This window comes from Aplidium turbinatum, chromosome 1 (assembly GCF_918807975.1).
Source record: "Aplidium turbinatum chromosome 1, kaAplTurb1.1, whole genome shotgun sequence".
Taxonomy (NCBI): Eukaryota; Metazoa; Chordata; class Ascidiacea; order Aplousobranchia; family Polyclinidae; genus Aplidium; species Aplidium turbinatum.
In genome coordinates, this window is record NC_137472.1 from 8,935,117 (window position 1) to 8,961,948 (window position 26,832).

The 26,832-nt window shown below is 38.7% G+C and overlaps 1 protein-coding gene across 1 annotated transcript in view; it reads right to left on the minus strand.

Annotated features, from left to right (window-relative positions):
- Positions 1–4,046: 4,046 nt before the first annotated feature.
- The window catches only part of LOC145780702 (uncharacterized), a 51,619-nt gene continuing 28,833 nt past the window's right edge, over positions 4,047–26,832 (minus strand). The window contains exons 4-8 of the mRNA XM_082592324.1: positions 12,328–12,492; positions 10,107–10,256; positions 7,102–7,230; positions 6,152–6,292; positions 4,047–4,476 (exon numbers count right to left, since the gene is read on the minus strand). Coding sequence (XP_082448450.1) covers positions 4,397–4,476; positions 6,152–6,292; positions 7,102–7,230; positions 10,107–10,256; positions 12,328–12,492 — 665 coding nt within the window. The 3' untranslated portion in view covers positions 4,047–4,396. The remainder of the gene's footprint in view (positions 4,477–6,151; positions 6,293–7,101; positions 7,231–10,106; positions 10,257–12,327; positions 12,493–26,832) is intronic.

Consider the following 26,832-nt stretch of genomic DNA (forward strand, 5'->3'; position numbering starts at 1 on the left):
GACCGCCAAACAGATTTGTGAATTAATTTTGTGTCTTTAATGTATTAACGTCATTGATTTTATGTTGATCCCTATTGATAATTAATCTTTGGAAGGGGTGAATAACATGTTATTGCTGTTGCATTGTAATTTACGTTGTTGCTGATTGCTTTGTTGCTGATTGTTTTTTTTACTACGTTGCCATAAGTTCCTTTGTCGCTTTTACTGGTGTTTATTTTCAGTCTGATTTCAGTTTGCAGTTTCTGTCGTCAGAACAACCTAGCTGCATTTTTAGCGGAATAAACGTCTCTAATAGAGGAATTGTAGATGGGTTTACTACAAGGAGCATTATGCATAGTAATTTCATAAACGTTACGGTAGGATGGTATTTCGTAGCAAATGGGTATTCGAACGATTATTGCAGTGGTTTACTTTTACTCCACAATAAAAATAATAATGCTTGTTTTTACATACAGTACAGTGTACGGTCATTAGCAGTGGGATGGCGCAATGGATAAGGCGTTTGCTTTCCAATTATGCAATCCTGTTTCGACTCCCGGCTTCAACTGGTTGTTGAAAACCCCGCTCACCTCTACATGGGGGGTAATAAATTGGGTGGGCATAATTACTGCAGGAAAGGCGACCGAGAACGAGTCGAACGGTCGAGAACTGACCACCCTACTCTCCTTAGTGTCAAAGGCTTAACCCTTTGACGGTTGGGGGGAGCTGTCAATTCAACTTTGTTGTATCAATAGTTGTTCTCTAAAACCACTGAGGCTGCGACTACAAAATTTCTTGACTTTTCCTAACTTTTATTCACTTCTATTGAGCTGAAATTTTGAGCAAATAAAAGTTATAAATTGAGAGATATAAGGCATTTCTCAGCACATCCTCTGAAATATTTCATATTCTATTGTTCAAAATTTTCCCACCAGCTGGATGAAAGTAATTAATTTGGCCCATGTCTCGTTAATCCTAACTGTTTCACAGCGTGAAGGGAATTGTCTGTATGTAAAATTATGTAAAAAATTTTAATCACAACATTGCAATGCATGTTTTTCATTACTCTACTAAAAAATAATATGTAAACTCACGCCACAATTGCTTTAATCGAAACGTCATAAGTCATCTCAACATTTCAACGTATGAGCAGTTCTAACATTCACATAGTTTTAATTTTCGTATATGCTCAGCGTGAATAATTTTACAAAGTAAATCCCAAATTTCGAAACCTTGCCTTAAAAAATAACAGAGATATCACTCCTGAAGCATAAGAAGAATCAACAGCCTCCTCTCCCCAAACTGAGCAAGACTCCAGGAGCCCAACCATCTAACAGTTAATACAATGAGAACATTATCTTCTCATACCCAACACTTGAATCAAGTATGAAAACACCTTTACTTTTTTAGCGTTGTATCCATCCCAAAATACGTTGCTCCTCAGCGCTTTATAAATCAAACAATGTCAATGCAGCTGAACAGAAGTGCAACTGAGTATTAGCAGAATCCGTTCTATTGCTGAGTTCCAAGCAGAAACAAAAATCAGTACCACGCTAAAAAAGTTTGCTAAGACCAACAAAGTATCGAACCCATGCCTATGGATTCAGAGCAGGCCCACTAACCACTAAGGATGGTTACAATTTCTACAAATCATATAAACACTTTGCACCTTTAATAACACAAATTATCTCGACAATACATGTCATCGGCCTATAAAATAGCGTTATGCCATTTTTTGAATAAATTAAGATTTAGCATGGTCGATTTGAGCCTACATCGTGATTGGCTGGCAAACAAATCCTCAAATAAACATGGCCAAGACAGGTAAAGACTACCAGCAAACGGCAAACAACAGAACCTTGTCTTCATAAATGTCTTTGCTAATATATTTTTATGTTGTGCCATATACTGTTAAACTGGTTGGGTTTACTTGTTTCAGCTCTCTTGTTAAGGTTAGCCGTGCTGATAGACGAAACGTCAAAAATAAAGCTAGTTGTCATTTTCAATATTTTATGCTAGACTTAGTTTCGCCTGCAGTCAATCAACAGTCGCCAGAAGAACGCAAATCAAAATTTAAAACCAACTTTTGCTTTAACTTAGCCAAATAAATCATGTTGCAAACTTTGCAAAATGCCAGCGGAAACTTAATAGATTTAATACCACCTACTTATCTTTTTAGTCTTTGATTTGGCACAAACTAATTCTTGGCCGCAATCGCAATATCAAATAAAAATTACCATCATGCTAAATAAGGCGTCGGCTATCGTGATTTTTCGCAACGATCGATCGTCCATTATTCTTATTTAAACTTAATATTAACATGATGTTTTTATTAATAACATAGGTGTGTTTTAATAAAAATAATGTTTTTTATTAACCACAATTTTAACCCATTTACGGCCGGTGTCCTTTTAAAAGGACATCGTTTTGAATGCATCAGTATTGCATCATCTTATTTTGATTGAATCATTTTGGACTTGCTAGTAGTTGTTTAGGGTCTGTTTTGGAAGGTGTTGATAAATATTTGCGAACAACGTACTTTTTCTGAATTTTGTGAAAGTTTGAAAATTGTTGAAAAATGAGCAGAGCCGGATGAAGTGACGTGAGGAGGAACATGCATGTTTTACTGCCTATTGGTAATAGATATGAATTATGTTTCTTCATAGTTTGACACTTTATAATATTGTGCTTCCTACTACACTCTAATTTGTGTAAGGTTTTGCTTCTTTTATTTGTTTATTTTGCTTTATATTTATTGTTGCCTTTTAAAAGGACACCGGCCACATGGCCACATTTTTTTTCTTGTTTGTAACACTGTCAAAGAATATTGAACATCGTGTAAAAGTTGCACATTGCGCCTATGGAAGACTTTACCATCGTGTTTTCAACAACCATGCTATATCTATCCGCACAAAATTATGGTCCTCCGGGCAGTCGTTCTATCCACTTTTCTCTATGCTTGTGAAACCTGGACATTATACCGCCGTGACATCAAACGTCTTGAAAATTTTCAGCAGAGGAAAGAAACTGGGTCAAATTCTAGGCACTCGTTGGGACGATTGTCTCACCAAAGATGCACTCCTTGATCGCGCTAGGTTGCCCAGTTCAGAAGCCACCATATTGCAACACTTCCTTCGCTGGACAGGACATGTCATGGGAGGGACAACGAGGAGGGACAACTAGAGACAGGAAACCTCCCCCAGAAGACCAAAAATGAGATACAAACATCAGCTGAAAGTCTCACTCAACCATGCAAACATTGATCTGGATTCATGGGAAAACCTTGCTAGTGACAGATTACTCTGGAGAAAAAGATCTAAGGAAGGCACGGAAGTTTTCAAAAAAAAGGATACAAAAAGCCCAAGAAAAACGAACACTAGAAAAGCTAAAACTACCACGTCCCTCCCTCCATACAATCCATACCCCCCATACAATGTGACTTTTGCCTACGTCTTTTCCATCATAAATTGGCCTCCAAAGCCATATATGACATCACCATCCAAAGCCAAATTCGATTTGATGACGAAACCAATGCTCGGTCACGAGCTGGAGCCGACGACTGTCAGTGGGGTATCGCTATGGTTTGTGCCGCCCGTGGCGGACCATGATTTTGCACCCCTGAACTCGTAAAGTAGGAACCAGGAAATAGAATTCGAGCCAAATCTGTTTCAAAAAATATTTTTACTATGCTTTTTCGTTTAGGTTTAAAAATATTCTGCCGCTACAAGCTTCCTACCGGGGAGGGACTGCCTAATGGGGGGGGGGGGGGCACCCTCCCACTAGCTACGCCGATGGTTATCGTGAATATAATATGTTCATACAATAACTTTGAAACGTCCTTCAAGAAAGATCTGACAAATTTCTACCGAAACAAACACCTTCTTATGTTAAGGTATCGCGAGATTTACATTTGACTATGTGGCCGGTGTTCTTTTAAAAGGCAAACAAGAAAATGCATCAAAAAAGCAAAAATCGTCAAATTTTTTTTAACTAATTCAAAAGTTATGGCAATACAACTTTGTGGCTGAAATATTTCCTAAAAAGAGCAATGGGAACTTGTGGCGGCTTTTAATGGGTTAAACAAAACCATTATTAAGACAATATATAAAAAGCTATTGCGAGCAATGAAACAATTAATAATGTTTTAAATAATAACCTATTATCGTCAATGGGGTTTTATCCTCAAAACTCTGCCTTGTCGACTTCACTATTCAAAACCAATAGGTACAACAATAGCTTTTCGTTCTGAGTAACTTGTGTATCAAAATCGCTTGAAGATAAATTTCGTCACAATACAGTAACAACACAAAATTTCCGAAGTAGTTTGCAATCCTTTACAGTTCAATGAGTTTTTTTTTTTTTTTTTATAAAAAACAGAGACATTCTCAACAAATGTGTTTGACGTTAGGTTGTGCCATTAAAATCTAAACCGAAACATCCAAGTTATAGATATGAGAATTAAACTGATGCTTGGAGGCACGACACCCGCACCGCTTCCTGTAAAAGCAAAGAGTTGAACTTTTGTTATATTCTAAAATATAAGATCAATAGTTTAATGATGTTTACCAAGAGGCCAAAAAGTAAGCACTGGTTTCATAGCTATTAAGAGTAGCCTACACTGCTCTTTGGAAAAACACTTTATCACGTGTTTGTAGATAAACACATAGACGTTTTTTTTTTAACATGTAACGTTAATCTTGAGTCATTTTAACCTAGATACGGTCAAAAGTATTGAGGAAAAACAATCTTTGATCTGTTTTGATACCAAACAATTGTGACAAGTCTTCATTTTTAGATTACATCTTTACATAATTTTGCTCTCTTTACATGACTTTGTTCAACTACCAGTTTGATGGCGATGTTTATTCACGCAAAAGGTTTTCATATACACTCAACACCATGTGGATACGTTGTAAAATTAATGGTATAGTTCTAGAAGTATAATAGCGATTCCAACCTCAATCTAGTAGGCTAAACATTTATTCATCCTATTCGATGTCGGGTGATTTTATGAATAAGTTAAATAAAAAATGCTACACTTCTATTCGTACTACAACAATAAGTGAAACCATTAGAAGCTATTAGCCTAAATCGATTTACACATGTGGCAATTATTTTAAGCTGTGGCAAAAGCTCCAGAAGATCGTATGTGTGTACAGTACACCACATGACTCTACCACCATAAAAAGTATAAACAGGTATCCTGCAGTCTAATTTTTTTCCAAGTAAAACTGGCTTTTGCTTTTTTGCATTTCAAAAGTTTGGTTTATTGCATTTAACCGTACCTGTTACTGGCGTAGACCCTATGGTCTCTCCTTCTGCTAATTCAGCAATTTCACAAAGAAGCAGTGACACTAGAAACCTGAGATTTCTTGACTTTTACTTTTCTTTCTTGCCCCAACTTTTAATCCCGATTATGTTGGTATCGGATAATTGTAAAGTTCGCAATAAACCTTTTGTCACAGCCAGTTATGAAATGCAAGAAATTTCCTGATATTCAATAGCTTGATTGAAAGTTTACTATTAGCGTGCGGTTTCATTTTGTGTTTTTCGGCGGCGCAAAATTCCAATCTGTACCCAGGCAGCAAAATCCGTCATTTTTACATTAATTCAATGTCGATTTTGCTGTCTGGGTAGGGAGTCGCGATTTGACGCGATATGAGTCATTCTTTGCTGGCAGACAATAATTAGAAAGGTAATTTGTTATTTGTGCAAATTGCTTCTTAGTGCAAAAAGTGCATGGAATACTGTTTGCACAGAAACGGAAAAACAAAATTGATGAAATTCTGTGTTCAATGCAAGAAGACTTTCAAAATAAAATGTGAACTGAGAAATTTGACCAAGAAATGGCGAAAATAAGTCAACAACCGAGTCTTTATCACCTTTTCTACCTAAAATACACAATCACGAATATATTTTGCGAAATAAATTGATTGAAGTGATAGATAAGGTATTTGACCAATGCATACTTTTTCCCGTTGTTATTGGATATAAGCCGACCGAGTAATTAGCAATAAGACAGACGTAGACCTGATGGTCTCGGCCAGTAACTCTTGCCGCCAAAGAGAAGCAGTAACAGGTACGGCTAAAGACTTCCAGTACCTAAACAGTAATCAAACGCACGAACATTACATGTAGTGGTGAATAGATTTCAAATTTATTGCTTCTCTACCTTGATTGCATCCGTCAGTAGTACAGCTTCGATTGCATGTACTTATTGTGTCGTCACCGAACGTGGTTGATGAACAAGATGATCCAATGCTGTAGAAACTGCAACCACGTTCAATGGAAGAAGCGTATCCTTTGACATTGTCTGAAAAATTTGAACGTGTTTATATATCTGCATTAAAAGAAACTAACGAAGAATAAATTCTTATGTTAAAAAGCCACGACAATGAAATTTTCATTACATAGTGTCATAGTTAATCTTGAAATATTCTTTCCATTAAATTGGAGTAATAAAATAAAAAAAAATATAAAATAAAAAAAAAATATATATATAAATATATATAATATAAAATATAAAATAATATAATATAAAAATATAATATATAAAATATAAAAAAGTTTACAAATCCAAAATATTTTATAATGTTACCTTTTTGAACAGTAACATTTGCTCACAGTTCAAAAGTAGCTGAATTATGCACACTTTCGTGAGATAGTTCTCACTTGTAAAGAAACAAGCAATGAATGATTTTAATGGTTTGCAAATAACCAACCTTTTTAAATGACGAATATGAAATTATACCACTCCAAGAGTTGCAGATGCATAATTAAAAGATTTTATTCTCGGATTGAGAAAGCATCCTTGAGAGTTCAATCCTGGCAGTTTTGTAAAATTCCATCCACCAGGTCCCGCTGAAGGGAGAACGGTCCTTGGCATTCATTGATCAAGCGCACACCCCGAGAGCCGAACAAGCACCGCTTGTTCTTGACTAGGGGAAAATAAGCACTGAGCTAACGGGGAGGACAAGCTATATACGGAAATACAGCAAACTAACAAACAACTTCTGTTCTAAAATATAATCAACTATTGAAAAAGTTTCAAAGACTTTTTATTGGCCTTAGAGTAAAAAAGAAACAGTAGTTTAGTCAAGGGTATGCATGACCTAGTGTTACCTTTATTAATGTGCTGTATTATGCAATGAGAATCATATGGGTTATTGCACATTTTAGGCAATGGTGGTCTGTGTAAGCATTGGACTGGGCTCGTGCTTGAGCTGCATTGAGAGCACAATGGTCGGGCGGCTAGAAATTTGAATATAAATTTGTGTTTAAAAAGTATTGATTACAATAATCCAATTGTAATATGTAAATATGCAGTATCTCAAACATTAAAATATTAAATCAACCGACAGTTGTAACACCACAGTTGTAGCACCACTGTTATTACACTACAGTACCGATTTAAGAACAACAGTTTACTAGCTTAATCTTATATTAAACTATATTATGCCAGCCATCTTGTACTAAATGATAATAAGAGATTCAATCGTTTTAACCCTCTGTCTACCGTGGGGTCCAATGGACCCTAAAACAAAATTCTCTCTGCAATTTCTAAGACATGCAGCAGGAGCGATATTGATGTACCCTGACTTTTCAAAGCTTTGCTTGATCGTTAGGAGAATGTAATTATTATTGATCTCAAGCAAAGGTTTGTACCACAGAAAAAAATAATAGCATCTTGTACCGTGCGGTCCAATGGACCCAAAGCCTGCTGCATTCGTATATTGCAATTTATTAAAACAACCAAAATTCACTGGTGATATTATGTTTTACCAATTAAAAGGTACTTTGTTTGAGTACCACAAGTTTAAAAAATGAATTGCAGGAACGTTGAAGAAGAAAGAAAAGTATGTGATGAATATACGTATGTGATGAGGAGATATTGAGCCTTCTGGAAGAGAGTAAAGAAGAGCGAGGATAAATACAGTGAGTCATCAGACGATAGAGAATTCGATCACCTTAGCATCGAAAACTTGTCTTCCTCTGATGGCTCAGATATTGATGAAGAAATTGAAGATACCAGTATGTCAGTTTTTGTTTTTCGAAACAAGAAGGAAAATTGGTCATCGATTCCACATGCATGTAACACTGGTCGAACTGCGGCTTGCAACATATTTCGCGAACGAGCTGGGCCTTCACGTTATGCTAAAGCACAATGTGATACAGTGTTTGATTCGTTCAAGCTTTTGTTTCGAAACAAAATGCTAGAAAAAGTTTGCAACTGGACAAATGCAGAGGGATCGCTAGTGTACAAAGAAAACTGGATTACTATTCATCAAAATGAATTTGACAAATTTTTGGGTGTAGTTATTCTGATTGGTGTTTACAAATCAAACAATGAGAATGTTGCTCAACTTTGGAGTAAGGAAGACGGGAGACCGATTTTCAATCAACTAATGGGCAGAAACAGATATCAACAGATCCTTCGAGTGCTTCGATTGGATAATGCGAATTCACGAAGGAGGAATAGATCTGCTGACAAGCTTCAGCCAATCAGAGATATTTTCGAAGAATGGGACTTGTATCTGCGGGATGCTTATACTCCAGGGCCTCATATGACGATTGACGAACAACTTGTTTGTTTTAGAGGAAGATGTCCGTTTCGGCAATACATTTCTTCAAAGCCGGGAAAATTTGGGCAATATGTGAGGCCAACACTTCTTATGCGTGGAAGATGCAAGTATACACTGGAAAAAATACTACAGTTGGAAGAGAAGTCAACCAAAGCACCAGGGTCGTCAAGGATTTAGTCAAAAAAATCGAAAACTTTTCCAGAAACATTACTTGCGATAATTTTTTTTACAAGTGTACCACTTGCACGTGATCTGCTGAAAAAAAAGCTTACTCTTGTTGGAACCATCAGAAAAAACAAACCGGAGATTTCTGAAAAATTCACTGTTGCTAAAGGCCGTGAGATATCGTCCACTATCATATGCTCTCAACCATGCACTTACTTCTCGAAATAGCTTCAGACTCTACAGAGAAAAAGCCCGAAGTAATCTTGTATTACAACAGCACCAAAAGTGGAGTCGACACTCTTGACAGAATGATTAGAACATACACCTCCAAGAGAATGACGAGAAGATGGCCGGTAGGTTTATTCTACTGTACAATATGATCGATGTCAATCGTTTGTGATATGGCAACAATTGCAAGGCGAAAGTAGCAGCAAGTTTAACATGAAAAAGAGAAGAAGATTTTTGATCCATCTAAGAAAAGAGCTTGCTCGATTACCAGCTTCAACATCATCAATACATCTAACTCCACAGCAACATAAAAGAAACGCAACAGCTGTTGAAGATCAGGCACCAAGACCAAAGAAGGCTAGATGCTATTTGTGCGAAAGACAAAAAGACCAAAAATGCAAACAATTGTGTACTACTGCAAATTACACGTTTGCCAAGAACATTCGCAAATCATTTGCAATCAATGTGATAATAAATCAACTCACAATATTTCCTTTTGAACTATCATGTAATATGCGTTTGGATGCTTTTTTTAGCCAAATCTCTCAATAGTCTGACCATTACTCAACAAGAATTAGTTAGATCACTTGCGTATCAACTTGATTTGTGCATAGGCTATGACTGTATGACTTGTTCGTTTATTTAGTGCATTTTTGGTTTTTCTGCAGTGTTTATGAGTTATATCGTTTTCCATTTAGCTTTAATTTTATCATCAGAGCTGATTGTTTGTCTAAAACAAATATTTAAAATTTGGGGTCTATTGAGCCCCAACGGTAAAACTTGCATTTTAAAGCTTTATTTGACTTCACAGCGCCGTTATGCTAGGAAAGTTTGCCATTGGTTACATAGCCAGATCATTTTGTGTTTATAAATAATGTATAACAACAGCTTAAATTATATGTTTTTCCTGTATCCTTTGCATCACTATGCAATAAATGAAACAATGCAAATTTAAAGTAGGCAAAATAGTATCAACGTCGACCTAGCAACTGCGAACGACCTGTTCAATTCAAATTATTTGATTTGTATGTAATGTCAATGCATTTTTTGTTTTTTTAGTTTAATGTGGTATGTTATCTCACTTGAATATAACTATATTTATAACCGTAACACTCAATTAAAAGTACGTATATTGCGCACGTGAAGACTTACGCCATCTATTGTTGCATCCATCAGTTGTGCAGGTCTCTGTGCAAGTGACTGTTTGAAGGTTTGATGAAACAGTTGTGAAAGAGCATTTCGGCTCTACAGAGCCGGTTGCGCATTCACGAACGACACTGATCAATTTGTACAAAGGCAAGTCTAAAAGTCATAAAAGCAAAACATGATTATTCCATCAAATCGAATATCGTGAAAGTCGTATTTGCAGTGGGGGGAAGTTTGGGACCTATCAGACAAACGTTGGTTTATTTTATATTTTTTTTACTCAATCTGTTCGTCAAAATCAAAAGCTTTTTATTGTTTCTTACACTTAGGTTACTCAGAGATTAAGCGCTCGACTCAAGATCACTCGGGGCTGCTTCTGCTCTCGTGGTGTGCGCTTGATAATCGCATTTCAGGACTGCTTTCCATTTAGCGACACCTAGTGGATGAAATAATTCTCTAAATAATTTCTCTGGATAAAAAAATTCTCTAGCTACCAGACTTCAACAATCGGAAAAATCCACTCTTCCAATCTCGATGACCAGCCCTGCGTCAAAAGCCTCGACAAGTATCCAAAACTGCCAAGAATAACCTATCAAGGCTTTGTCAGTCAAAGGATAAAAAGATTCAAAACCAATTACACTTTCATCTAGCTTTTAATGGGCTCACTGCATTAAGCAGATTTAAAAAATATTGTCAACATGTCCAATTGATCCCCATGTCCAATAGGTCACATACTTTCTCTACACATCTTGAAGGTTTTTGGACCCTTGTTAAAAATCGGGCCATTACTTCAGGTAAACAAAATAAACTGACGTTGATATCTTGAAGTAATACACAGAAGCAATTATTTTTACAGCAGTTGCCAAACAATGGAGAAGGTAATACCGAACATTTTAAACAGAAGGGCTTTTTGTTTGATAGTATGCCACGTTTTAATTTCCAGAGAAGAATAATCAATATCAGATAAAAGTATGCAATGTTGTTATATTAGTGTTTGTAGTACCGCATGTTAATGACTCAAAAACATAAGTTGAAAGCTGTATTGGAGTCACACGCGATGCCGGTTTTCATAAAATTGTCTGCGATGGTTCAGAAAAAAACATGGCGCAGCAAACAAACAAATGCCAAGATCAAAGCAAAGATAGTTACATTGACTGAAAGTGCGTTAATGCGTAGTAAAGTTTGTCGCTCTGAATCAATGGAGTAACTTTGTCCCATGATTGACTTTTATGATCTCTAGGGAAGGTTTTAATTGCTCAGTTATTCAATAAAAGATTTTTTAGCCAAGTTATAAAACCTGGTGAAATCAGAAGTCTGAAGATGCACAAGAAAATTGGTTTACTCACCTCACCATCTACTTCATTTAACTTTTCAACTAGCCTACAACACCTGAAAGATGTACGCGATAATGTTTTTTACATTCAAGTTGACATTGGCTGAAGAAGCATAAAAAGAAGAAGAAGATATTGTTCAAGATTTATGCAAAGAAGCTGAATATAATAGGCGGGTAGGCAATCTTTGGTGACATATCACCCTCTTCCAATCTGCCTTGAGATAGCATGCAAGCAGTGCGGCTCATAAAATCACATGGAACCATGTCAAGTAACCCATGTTGATGCGCATTCTGCTGCAAGCGAGATAGCGAATGATTATTAGGCAATCTTTGTATCCAACTTCATGTATGATATTTAGTGTCTTTTTTCAAAGTAGCAACATGATAACGTTCCGGTACATACAGATGTTCTTTACTTCTAACGCCAGAACGACCGTAGTGGTCATTTTGACCTCTTTACCAGATGCGAAAATTTACTCGTAATTGGATGATTTATAGTTTAAACTGTGCTTAAGGTACATAATTAAGAAGTGCTTAAGGTACATAATTCAGGCAGTTGGCCCACATACAAAGAGATTACTTGATGAAAAGAGCAAAACTTACACATTACTTTGGAAAAAAAAACCATTCATGTTATGTCTATGTTGTTGCACAATGCACATTTAACACATTGAAAGCATGATTGTCTATAGCACTATTTTAAAAATTTGCAAAGACAACTTAAGTCATTATCCAGCCAAGATTGTTCTTTTAGAACTTTGTTATTGGATAATGACATTTATTTGACAATTCTTTGACAACTATTTGACAATAGTTTCTGTACAATAAAAATCACGTAACATGATAGTTTGAAACAGCGTGAAAGGTAAATAATTAACAAGACATTTTATTTACTTTTTTTAGTCATAAAGTTATTCTGATCCCAATAGTACGATACAGTTGACTTGCAATAAGTTGATTCAGATGGACAGAAGGTAAGGCCATTATTGCAATTGTGTTCAGATTCTTCACATTGGATACACTGCAATGCTGTCTCATTTTTATTGACCAATCCATCAGCTGAAATGCAAATAAGTAACTAAAAATAGTAGTAGTCAGTAACCTATTATTCATGGAAAAGATTTTTGTCACACTGTGCAGCTGATGCTTCTAATGCAGGGGTCGGCAACCTTTTTGAGCCGCGGGCCAATTTGATAAAATAAAATATACTGGCGGGCCGTAACTGCCGGGACAGCTTTTCTGACACGCGAATGATTTTGAAATATATCAACCAGTTGCAATCACAGTCGTGTGATTCCCTTTTTCTTTTTCTTGATTTCCAGCAAAAATTTCCTTTTTCTTGATTTCCATCATTGTGATGTCATCTGGCTTGTTCAAGATTGCATCATCTTATTGAATCAGTCTAGTTAAACTTTTGCACAAAAATTAAACGTGTGCAATGAAGCATATAGTTTGTAGCACGAGGTAGTATCCGTGGTTTTGTTGCACTATGATTTTAGCATGCGAAAAACAACATATTTATCGTCGCTGGCCGAATTGCGTGCTTTTGCTTGGAACTGCTCGCGGGCCGTAGGTTGCCGACCCCTGTTCTAATGGGTGCTATGGTGACAATTGTCCATTCAGAAAGCGCGGTCTATTAAATGATGGACTTTAGTGAACTATCCCAGACAACCGCTTCATCTGGTCTAGATCTTAACCAGATCGGGTATGGATGTGACTAGATTCTTACCAGATCTGGACCAGATAAACTGGTTGTCTGAGATTGTAGCCTACTACCAATTCAAACAATTATAAGAGTGTAAAATTAAGCTGTTAAAATGCGGATCGCGACAATTGTTGTTCGAGACAACAGCTCTCACTGGGCGCAACGCGACCATAACTAATCGATGTCATTTAAATTCGCTTTCTGCTCCCCTTTGTGTGGAAGACGCAATTACAGCGCTTGAAGAACCGAGGAACATTGTTTCCAATGATAATAATTGCAGTCTGACGGAAATAATACAATCATAATGCGATTACATCAGAAAGCAATAGTCTAGTATTGACTTTTGTGGAATAGCTTACACCTCAAAAGAAAACAAAAACTTCAAGCAGAATTTAAAGAAAAGCTTATTGCGTTGAGGGCTCAGCAACACATTGCAAAGTAATAATGCGACCGAGATGAGGTGAAACCGGCTGTTTAGGTTACTGTAATACAGGACACCACTGTTTGACTTCAATTTCTCCTTAGTTTCTTAATGTACTGTACAACTGACGACACCAAGTAGGTAAACTAAATCACCACAACAGTACTTCAACAAGAAGAAACACCACTCTGTCAATCTGCGAAATGGGACCTGCTCCTCAGTGATTCAAAGATTCAAAGTTTCGGCAAGCATGTGATTTACAAAAAGCTCATTCACAGTATAAAAATCCTCATAATCAACTTCGGTTTGACAAATTATAGATATTTTCAGCGATTTTTTTTTCAACATGCGTCAACACATTTTATCCCCATAATCAGATCAACCTCTTTAAACCAAGATTGTGTCATAAATTAATGCATTTAATAGTAGGAGTTATATTGATATTTTGCATTCATCAAATGATGGCATTTGCATAGTGTCACAATTTCTTTCTGTCTCTTACCAGGAAAGAGACTTGGAAAGGTTCAATGACGTAGTTTAATGGGTTATAACCGAAAAGCAGTCAATTAAATGTCGAATAGTTCTACTATTGAAATGATATATGTAAACGCTTGAAGGACTTCAACGAACGGCTTCTCAAATAACTCCAATTTTGAACATAATCTTTATCAACACTAATTCTCATCTACTTGTATTCAATTACTTCAAATCTCAATCAACAATAATTTCTGCACGTTTTACCAATCCACAACTCATAACACAACTCTCATAATCAACTCGTATAATCAACTCATAATAATAATTCATCAATTTACACCACTATTTATAGAAGATTGTTCGGTCTAGTAACTTCGAGAAGGTTACGTAATGTTACATCATAAAAACCTATTGTTTTGTTAAGCAGCATTAAACGTAAACAAGCAAGTTTCCAGAAGCTTCTAGATTGCCACGTAGGGTAGAAGGTTGTAGAAATACATTACACAATAAAGATTTCGCAATCAAAGGTTACTTCAGGTCAGTAACCAATAATAACACATCGCTCAAAAATTCCATAATGAAAACAGCACGTTCTGTCAAGATACAAAGCAGCCCGTCGCGAGACCTCGCACATTGATTGTGACATACGCCCCTCTTAGAATACTGTTGCAAACAATATAACAACACAATCAATACAAAACACACCACAAAAACAATTAATTACTCAATAAAACAGTTCTCATTAGTCCATCGTTGCATGATCTACCAACGACAGCGTTTCTCAAAACAATAATTATCACGTTTACTGTGAAAGTTTCCACCGTCTTCAATGTCTTCAGTGCACCGGCGAGCAATATGACCCATCTTCTTACATGGGAAACACTTCCTCTCCGGACAGTCCTTGGCTAGATGACCTCCTCTGTGACAGTTGTAGCAAGCCTTTTCATCAATTGGGCAGCTCCTGGCTATGTGTCCAATCTCCCCACATCGGTAGCAGTGGTTGTCACGTTAACGTCTGTTTTCCGAATGTCCGCCGTCAGCAACGCACTCCCTGGCGAAGTGTCCGCGTCTACCGCATCTATAGCAAACCTCAAATGGTCGTCGCCTGCCTCTTCTCCTCGGTTCTTCGCGCTCGTAGTATCCGTGATCGTGAGATCGTCGCTGATTATCTGTAGAACAATCTCGAGCAAAGTGACCATTCTTGCCACAAGAATAACAAGTAACTTCAGAATCTCTCTCAGTAACATTTCCGATTATAAGATCAACTAAAGGGCTTTGTAAACATAACGCCTTCACAGTCCCACTACAATAAGGAGTTTCGATGTATACCTTCGCTAACGGTCCTTTGATTGAAGTGTTATTTATCGACATCACATGGCCAGTTTTTCCCGTTAACTGACTGTCTTTTACTAAATCTCTCCTCACCATTATACCCGTAGAACCAGAATCACGTAAAACTTTTACCTTTTTGTTTCCAACTGTTCCAGTCACTACTGGCAGGTAATCTTCAGGTGTTATTTTTTCGCAAGCATCTTTTTTTGTCTTCTTTTCCGTTTTCTTCTCCAACTGATCATCGGCATCCGGCCCCTCCTCAAGCTCTGGTTCATGAATCATTATCGCACAACCACCTCTATAAAGGTCTGTGTTTTTCCCGTTCTTTCCAGACTGATTGGATAGGGAAAGCGATTTGTCCTTGGATTCCTTCGCTTCTTGTCCTTGGCTACTGCAACGATTGCACCACTTCCTCGATTCCTGATGATTTCGGTTAGTGTTATTCCGGCAGTTAACAGCCTTATGACCTAAGCCATTACAATTAAAACAACGTACTTCTCTTGGAACTGCACCTCCTTTAAAATTATTTGTTTGCTCCTCGTCATTATCGTATGACAACGTCTCTTCGGTCGACAACTTCTCATCATGGGCTACTAAATACTGTTCCGCCACACTGGCTATGTATTCTAGAGTCTTTGGACTTCTCTCCATTAAATAAACTGAAAGATCTTTTGATCATGAATCTGTGAATTGTTCTTTAACTATAAGGTTTGCCAATCCGCCCAATGATTGTTTGGCCCACGAAAGTTCAAACCATTTTAACAAAAGGTTTCTTAAACGTTCAATAATTTGACCTGGGCTTTCATGAAGTTCAGGCTTTGCCTCACGGAATTTTTGACGGTATCCATGCTCGGTAAAATCGTATCGCTTTAACCCTTTGAGGACCATTAATTTTCCCGACAAATTTTTTAGGTAGAATTTGTTTGTTTACACTTCATATGTCATATAAAAAACATCTATCAAAAAAAAATTAAAAAAATATTTCATATGCCGGAGATATCGCATGGGACATATATGTCCCATCGGTCCTCAACGGTAATTTTTTATCCGCAATACTTAAACATTGGTTTTTTTAATTTTTGCTCTTACAGTGACTAAAAACCATGGCTAAAAACACAATAGACAGAAGTTTTACAAAACAAATTCTTCTGTTTCATATGCAGGCTTTGTATTATATGGTATTGCAGTGGATGTCTACCACTACCAACCTGAAGTAGCCTACCACCTACAGCATTTACTGCAAAAAAGTAACTTTTAGGATGCGTACTATTATGTATGCAAATTTTTGTAATTTCACAAAACAACAAAACAGAACATTGTAATACACAATCAAGAACATTTAGGGTCTAACAGTGTATCATTGAAAGCTATTGTAACATGCACTTATACTTGATGGTACATTCTGAAACAGTCCCTGCCATTCTCATTGCAAAGAAAAATATTGCACTCTTCACATTTATTGTTTGTCCTGTTTTCCAACTTTTTAGTTGTGCACAGTAGGCCTAGACTAGACAATTGACAGTCTAGGCCTACAGGTGCACCAGTAGGCCTAGACTTCTTCCATGTCAACAAAGTGGGATCTTGAACATTCTCTTGTCAGTGACTGACTTTCATTGAAGAATGGTCTACCACATGTGGTTCAGCTTGAGATGTGTGACCAGCTGAACTTGTTCTAGAGGTTCAATAACAACCTCAATTGGACAATCACCACCATTGTTGACAACATTTTTAAAATCATCTTCCAAGAAAGCAATATCTTCTTCATCAAGCACCAAAACATCTTCATCATCGCAATACTGAAGTTGACTAATCGATTCTTCATCCAAATGAAACATTTTTGTACGAGCAATAGATAGCATTTTAGCAGTTAGCTGTTGTGTATGCAATTATGTATAATAAATTTCTGAAATAAATCGTAAAATATAGATACGGTACTGAATGAAGCTGAAATATACTTGAAATAGGCTAAATCATATGAAAGATAAGCACATTATTGGCCAACAGCATAAGGACAGCTTTGTAAACTGCATAATAACAGACTACCCTGTATACAGATAGCCTATTTTTGACAAAACATAGTGTGTGCAAGGGCAGAACTTTTAGCATGTAACTGTACAAACTTTACTGGGCTATTTGGGCAAATGCACTGATTAAAGGTGTGCAGAGAATTGAACTTGTGGATGTAAGAGATACTTTTTTGCATTGATAATGCTTGCTAGTTATTTGCAGTTTAGCAGCTTAAAATAGTGAATAGGCCTAATTTAGCTGTTAATGTTTTTTAATCAAAAAATTATCATCTTTAACAGTCTGCAGAACTTTCAGTTAGCCTAACAATTGTGTTTCTATCCTGGAATATAGCGAATACACAGTCTCTAAAGAAACATAAAAAATTACCCTTGAGGACCGATGGGACACATATGTCCCATGCAAACAAAATCTCCTTTCATGCCATAATATTCGCTCTTATCCTAATTCTAACTGGCATACAACAACAAAGAGGTCTTACAGACCACATTGCAACCAAAAATTTTTTTTTAAATGACATGAAAATTTCTCAATTACGTCACTAAAAAAATGCACTTGTAACCTCAACTTTTCACTGTTTTCAAACTAAAATAACACCAAGAAAAATGATTCAGAGTTTCCAATTTTTATATTTATTTTGAAGGATAAACATCTAATACTATGTTAGGGTATCAGCAGTGGCAATTTTTTTAAAGTTAACTGCAGGGTGATCGGTTAAGTGCATGGGACACATATGTCCCAGCGGTCCTCAAAGGGTTAACAAAGCTAACTTTAATATTTTTTGGTTACAAGAGTAGTTGCTCACTGCCTACCTACAATCCCTCCTCGGTCTGCCTCAATCATACTTGCAACTGTTTCATGTTGTTTTTTATTTATTGAGAGCGAGTTGGGATAAAAACTTGATTTTGTATAAACTTACAATGGCTTTAACACGACAACTTAAATCCGTGGTACACATTCATTTCTCTAGCTTGCTTTTTTCGATAATGAAATGAAACTCAACACAAAGGCAGGCAAAATTGTGTCCAGAAACAACGGCTCCCGGCACGCAGCAAAAGGCGATAATCAGTTGTGAAATCTCTTTGCAGCCAGGCAAGCCACGTCACGCAGAACACAGAAACAACGCAAATTCAATGTCAACAAAATTTCATCACAATTTCAATTCTGATCAAGAGGGCAATTGACCCGCCGGAACATTGCGGCCCCTAATTATGGCACATAATTACAAACAAAGTTGAAGTAGAAGGGTCGATTCCCGAAATGCAATACACAGAAAGTATGTACATCAAAGCTACACAGAAACGGTGACTATCCTTTTTTAGCAGTGCAAAGCACTGGGATACCCTGGCCACAATGGCCTGGCGAATACTTACACGATTAACGATTAATATCTACGTTAGTTTCATGAGACACACATAGTAGCAAACAAATCAAAGGCACTACACAGTAGTGATGCAAGCCGCGCCGCGCCGTGCCGCGTACGCGGCCGCTTTTGACTTTTTCGCCGCGTGCCGCGCCGCGTGGAAGGTTGAAATGACAAAGCCGCGCCGCGCCGCTTGCCGCGTAAACTTTGAAGAAATTAAACTTTTGTAAACGTAAACTTTCAAGAAATTAAACTTTCGTAAACGTAAACTTTCAAAGAAAATCAGTTATCAAATTTCAAATTAAAATTGGAAACACGGATCAGTTTTTTTTCCTTCGGAAACCCTAAGCTGGAAAGCTATGCAAGCATGAAGCAAATGCAAATTGCAAATGGCTTGCAGTTTGCAGGGTTTTGGGGCTGGCTTGTCAGGGCAGCTGTACGAATGTTTTTGGTTAATAGCCTAGCTGATAAGCGCAGCTCCCAGTTACCAGGCTATAAGCTTAGCGCAACTACCGCATTAGTTACTATAACAGTTAGCCCAGTGAGTTCACGCTATAAGTTTTACTCTTGTGTGTGTACCGTACCGTAGTTCATATAGCCACTGACATTAAAATTGCATTATTGCTTGCAAAAAGTGTTCAAAAGTTCTGATACTGGATCCAGGAACATTCTATTTGTCTTAGTTTGTATTATGTCTTAGAACTTAGATGCATTGCTGATAAGAGAATATGATTTGGTTAGCCTAGCCAATTAGTGCACAACTATTAGGCTACTGGTAGGTTACCAGTTACTGTATATGCCATGGGTGCTTTTTGCTATAATTGACTTTCTAAAAAATAACGCGTTAAAATATTTTGTAAAAATTTTGTAATTTGCGGTGTGCGGTGCGGTGCAGTGTCAAAGTTCCAGATAATTTGCGGTGTGCGGTGCGGTGCGCGGATAGATGAGTCAGTTGCGGTGCGGTGTGCGGATAAAAATTTTCGGTTTGCTGCATCTCTACTACACAGTAACTAACTAGCTACTTATAATGACGCAAATCACTGAGATCGCTGGCGAATACTTACACGATTAGTATTTACATCATTTTCATGAAACACACAATAGCAAACAAATCAAATGCATTACACAGTAACTAACTAGCTACTTATAATGAGGCCGATCACTGAGAGCGCTGTAGAGCATAGGCTACGTTACTAGGACATGTTGTTGAGTTACGCATATTGGGGCCCTGCGGATGACACATAGAGATACGCAGGTTAAAAACAGATTTGCGCGGTACATATCTACAATACACTACAAATTTAAATGAAAGGCAAGGGTGGTACAGATGCCTACACGACACCCGCTAACAACAGACCAGGGCGGGGCCGGGTCCAGAACGCAGTCAAGCATCCCCCACAGGAGCAACGCACGATATATCCCTTAGGACCAGATCCACTTTGACCTCACCCGATGCCTCATCCACCACTGAGACTGCCACCCTGACGCGCCGGACAATCGGTTTTCCTTTCCTAATTTGGGGGATGATTTCATGGACTCTCCCCAGACGGTACCTCCCTCTCTTAGTTATATCTTCTGGGGAACCAACCACCACTAATTGGCCAGGCTGTAGGTTTTCCACCAAACTGGCCCACTTTTTTCTACCCTGCAGGGAAGGTAGATAGAAAGAGATCCATTTCTCCCAGAAACTGTGAGATAGAGCCAGGTTATACCTATAGTCTCTCCGTAGCTCATCTCGGTCATGAGGATTTCCTACTGATGAAAATGGGCTCAAGGGGTTAAGGAGTGCGGCTGGGGTGATAACAGTAGAATCCTTAGGGTCATCACAGACAGGAACTAAAGGTCTTTCGTTGACTATTCTTGTGGCACTACCCGTAAATGTAAGAAACTCAACAAAGTTGGGTTTCCGTGATGAGTTCACAATAACGTGGGAAAAGGCAATTTTGAATTGCTTGACCATTGCTTCCCAGGCCCCTCCCTGGGCCGGGGCATACGGAGGAATGAACTCCCAGTTAATTCCCTTTTTTCGCAAAAAAGTTTGAATTTCAGAAGACTCCAGAATTTTTGGTAGTCTTTTAGATGCTGCTTGAAATGTGGTCCCGTTATCTGAGTGCATGTTACGTATAGATCCACGCAAGTCTACAAATCTTGTAAATGCTATTTCACTAAACAAATTCACTGTAAAAACAAATTCACTGTAAGATAGTGACGTCACAAGTTCCACATGGATTGCTCTACTCGCAAGGCAGGTAAATAACAATCCCCATGCCTTCTTTTGGCTTTTTCCCTCCACAAACGTCATTGGACCAAAATAATCTACGCCACTGTTGAAGAAGGGTTTGTTATAGGCCGTGGTTCGTGGTAATGGTAGATCCGACATAAGCTGCCTGATAGGCTTTGCTTTCTCTAAGGCACATGGAGCGCAGTCATGCAAATAATGTTTCACCGAGGAATTACCATTTGCAATCCAAAAACGTTGGCGAGTAGATAACAGTGTCTGTTGCACACCACAGTGATAGCTATCACAATGAGCGTCAAGGACAACTAGCCGTGTCAATGCGTGCCTCGAAGGCAAAATAAGAGGATGCTTCGCATCGACAGTTATTTCGGGAGACTTACTCAAACGACCTTCAATACGAAGTCTCCCCCGTGTGTCCACACAAGGACGATACTTTTTTAGAGAGCGCAACTCTCTCAGGCACTGTTTATCAGCGCCAGTTTCGCTCGAAGCAAGACGTTTTGTTACCACATCGATCGACTCTGGCAGACCGTCACAACTTAACAAATCTCTATACACTACTTTCTGTACGTAGGAAACAACCCTGTTTAAAGCGTCCTCTAGATAAGATGCATTTAACTTTGGTTTTACATACCCATGTTTCTTGCATTTGGATACAATGAACTCCGTGAAAGCTATAAAATGGGCGGCTCTCTTTTTCAACACGTACAAAGTAGGTGCGGTTTCGATCATCTTGCTAATGGAGCCAGTTGCATTTTCTCTTACCGTCATCTCCGGCGACAGTTCCATTTTACGAATAGCAGCATCTGCTCCATTCACCGTTGGGACCTCGCCTTCCTGCATGAGAAAAGATGGACCGCTCAACCACATCTCTCTGGAACCTGTTTTGGTGATGGCGTTCGGTCTGGTTCCAACGTCTGCAGAGTTGAGATGTGTCGGACAGTAATGCCATTCGCTCACCTCTGACAAGAGTAAAATACGATTTAACCTACGAGTAACAAACTTGCATAATCGTAAATCAGGGTTTCTGATCCACTGAAGGACAGTATTCGAGTCACACCAGAAATGTTTTCTAAGATCAGGCAGGTGGAGTGCATTAGCTGCCTGGTTTAACAGCTCCGTAGTATTAAGCGCGGCTACTAAGCCATGCACTTTGATGCTTGAGGACAACCCTACTTTTGCCAAAAACGAAGGATACACAAGGGACTCCGTTACACAGCCTACGTATATACACCACGGAAGCAAAGGAGTGATTGGAAGCATCACTGAATCCATGTAACTGATATACGATATCATCTGCGCAACACGGCTCGGTGTTTACAAAATACCATCTAGGTATAGAAAATTCTTTCAGCAAATCTAAAGAATGAAACCACGACTTCCATTCTTTTATGTAGTCGGGTGGCACTTCGGTGTCCCAATCAAGACCTTCAATAGTTAAACGCTGCAGAATTAACCTAGCTTTTAGGAAGAATGGCGCGCCGAACCCTAGTGGATCGAAATTTTGGCCAAGTTGGCTTAACATTGAGCGACGAGTGTACTTCTCCAAAGGTCGAAGAGAGCACTTAATGAATAATGAATCTGACTCGGTTTGCCACACACAACCTAGAGTTTTTGCTACTGGTAAGTCTGTGCCGTCTTCTTCGAGGTCGACATCACGAAAGGAAGAAGCTAACATCTCCTTTTTGAAATTGGACAAAACATCCAACGCCTCTTTGTTGGCACTCCATTTCACCAAACTAAAGCCTCGGCTATCGAACAAGTCAATGGCTTCTTTAGCAATCTCACTGACCTCATCAAGGCTATTTCCAGAGAATATCAGATCGTCCATATACATATTTTTTCGAATGGTTCTCAGGGTCAGGTCACTGGCTCCAGTGGGGTTTTGTGCAATCATTTTTTAAATGGCTAAGCAGGCGACGTATGGACTGCTTTTAATCCCCCAAGGGTGTACACAAAATCTAAACGGAATTACTTTGCCCTTTTCGATATCATTATTCTCAAACCATAGCAAACGGAACAAGTCGCGTTGTTCCATTGGTAATTGAATCTGGAAGAAGCACTTGGTTAAGTCTGCCATTAGGCCAAACTTTCCCAATCTAAAGCGAGCCAGAACTTGTGTTAAAGGGTTTAATATGTCTGGGCCCGACAAAATCACATCATTAACACACCTACCCTTAAACTCAGATTTGCCGTCATATACCACTCGCTTTTTTGCTTGGGATGTCACAAAGCATGGTAAGTACCACACACATGCCAATGAGTTGTCGTCTTTTACCGGCTCAATGTACTCACTGGACTGCATTTCAGTCATCGTGTCTACTAAGAATATTCGAACATCAGATTGCTTTAAAGCCTTTCGTCGTAAGCTCAGAACACGGTCAAGAGCCAAAGAGTGGTTATCCGGTAATTCAAAGTCGGTTTTTAACGGTACGGGCATTTCAAATCTCCCATCTTCAACTTTCATTTGCGTCTCAACAAATTTTTGTGCTATGACATCATTGCGGGACAGTTCTATCGTTTCATCTGTTAGGGTTAAATCCTTTATTACATGTTTTAAACGACTGATTTCAATCTCCTGCGCATCAAAACTGTCAAGACTAAGTGACTCCTCAGCGACGTTACCATTAATGGCAACACGACGTACTTTAGAATCACCAGAGATCATAGAACCTCGACCTCCACTAGCCAGCCAGCCCAGTGGGGTTAAAATAGCATGGGGCTCTTCCCGAGTCATGCCAACACGTTCTTCTATTTCTCGCATCAAGTAAGCATGGTCATTCCCGATTAGAATATCGACCGACATTTTGTTAGGTAACGAAATCAATTCAACATTATCGAAATGCGAAAACCTATTTAAGTCTTGATGCTGCGGCAATGTTTCGACATGGTCACTAGGGTGGCTCGTTTTTGAACTTTTTTTTAAAATTCTCTTGGGGTAGTGGGGAAATGGTGCCAATGAGTGAGAAAACGCTCATGACAAAATTTGAGATTCGTAACAAATTGTCTTCAGCCTCCTCATGGGGCCCAAAAATCGAAAAATGGGGTCAAAAACGCAATTTTTTTCAAAAATATTTTCAGTTTGGGTAGATACAATATTGTTTAGATATATCTAAATAGCCTAAAAAAAAAAATTGAAGTCATTTCAACTATTCCTTCAGCTTCCTCACAGCTTCTGAAAATTTTCATTTTGCTGAAAATTTCGCATTTTTGTTTGTAGTTACATAACTACAAACTTCATCAGTGACGTAAATTCAAATAAAAGACACTTTTTTCTACTAAATTGACCCAATTTCATTAAAAAATGACGCAACAGCTCAGGGCAGGTCTATAATGAGAAATACAATCACGTTTTATAGCTGGAAAAATGTCTAACGCAATTATGTATCATGAAACCACCCACAAAAATGCGATATTTTCAGCAAAATGGAAATTTTCAAAAGCTGTGAGGAAGCTGAAGGAATAGTTCAAATGACTCCAATTTTTTTTCTTAGGCTAATTAGATATATCTAAGCAATATTGTATCTACCCAAACTAAAAATAATTTAAAAAAAAATGCGTTTTTGACCCCATTTTTCCATTTTTGGGCCCAATGGGAAGGCTGAAGACAATTTTTTACGAATCTCAAATTTTGTCATGAGCGTTTTCTCACTCATTGGCACCATTTCCCCACTACCCCGAGAGAATTAAAAAAAAAAGTTCAAAAACGAGCCACCCTAATGGTCACTCCAAGGTGCATTTTCCACTGCTTCCACATCACCATACAGTTCGTCAGTAACTAAGGATTGGATATTAAATTTAACCAGATCAGAGTGTATTTCTTGTTTGCCTGCTAGAGTGTCCATGCGGAAAGAGACATTATCCGCGGCTTTTAGATACAATTCTTTAACCAATCGGCTTGAATCAAATGTGAGCTGAGAGCCTGGGTCGTGTTGACAGTAAACCAGAGTGGTCTCTCCATTAGATGGGTTTATGACCCGCGCAGCCGTGACACGATTAAACACTGCCCTCTTATGAGCGATGCTTACGCTACGATTAGTGACGGCAGGTGCCGTTCTAAGACCATTGCCATTGTCCGATGTTCCTTGAGGGTTCACATAGGCGTCGTGCATTAGATAATAGTGCTTAAATCGGAAATGTTCGCCGCAGCGCCTACAATTACATGATTGGGTGCAGTTTTTCGCTTCGTGTCCTAGACGTAGGCAGTTTAGACAACGACCAGTCGTGGCGATGACATCTCGGCGTCGCGACGGCGTCAAGTTTAAGAACTCAGGACAATTGGGTAGTCTGTGACGCTCTTGCTTATTCCTACTCTCACAATAGATACAGAGTATGTCCTTCCTCGTACCCTCAAAGGAGCGGCTACCAAACGTTTCTTCTCGGCTCCCAGAACTAAAGCCAGACCTGCGACTGCTACCTTGGGTGACATTTCTGACAGGCTGTGCTGAGGTTTGACGAATACGCATAATGTGATTATCACTTGCCGACCTTTTTGTATCTTTTCTAGCAACGACTTCCTCCATTAAGCGTATGGCGAAGTCCGTAGAGCGACACGTCTCTTCGCAATTTACGAAATCCATTAGGCTTTGGAAGCTTGGTTCCTCGGTGCTACCATATTGCTCTTTCAGATAGTACAAAAAGTCTTTCTTCGCATATCCAGGTAATCGACCTGCCAAGTCTATTACAAAACGTCCTTCTAGCTGATGACGCTGGTTATACGCTCTAGCGAAGAGGGTACACTGAGCCAGCTCGTCTTTGAATTCCTTTATTGAGGATGATGACATCCCAGATAATTTATTGCCATGCCGTATCTGCCGAATCTCCGGCTCCGCGAGAAATCCGCCTCTAACGCCAAAGCGCTGCGACAAGCGATCCAGCGACATATCGATCCTTTCCTTTTCGCTCCAACCAGAAGTATCCGATGTTAAGTTTGAAATGGTTTGCGCGGCGCTACGTACGCAGGCTGCCTGTAGCAAAGTCAGCCGATTTCCCTCAAATGGGCAACTCTCCATTAGTGATTCGATACGGTTTTTAAAAAAATATAAATGGCATGTTGTTGCCGTCATAGTTGATCAATGCGGCCCTGTCATAGAAAGTGCGACAATTATGATATTTATAGAACCAGTTTTGTTGATCCTCAGCGCCTCTGTTTGCATTAAGCCCTGGCGGGGATGTCATAACATGTCTAGTTTCACGGCCATCATCTTTAACTAGTGGTATATTACATCTCTCACTTTTAAGATCTTTCCTTACAGTTAAGGGGCATGTTTGTGACGGTTTCACAACCTTCTCTCTATAAAAATCACGTTGATAATCATAATGAGGTTCTCTTTCAGCGGCTCCATGGGTCTCCCCGGGCGGTTTAGCCAAAAAATTATCTTTAGTCCACATTCTACACTTGTTTGTGAGGGCGTTCCCTAGAAAGAGCTTTCTTAGGGGAGTTTCTCTATGTGGCGGTTCCATTAAATTCTCCTGTTTAGCCTTGCTCTGTTTAGGTTGGGCATCTATGCTAGCGGCCCCATGAATGTCATGGGATCTCCCAGGCGGATTGACAATGTCAGCGTCCCACCTCTGGACCTTTTCTATCGCTGTAGGGATGTAGTCGGTGACTCCAAGACTACTGGCCGTAGGCCGTCGTTGCCCGCGCTCCGACCCTTGGTCCGATCCACATTGTGAAAACAATTCAAGCTTACTTTGCCTTGCTCTCAGTTCGGCTGCCTTGATCTGCATTTCAATTTCGGCTCTGGCCTCGGCTTCTTCTGCTTCGGCTTTGGCTCTGGCTTCCTCTGCTTTGGCTTTGTTCACCTGCATCTGTTTTTCCCACCGTAACTTCTCCA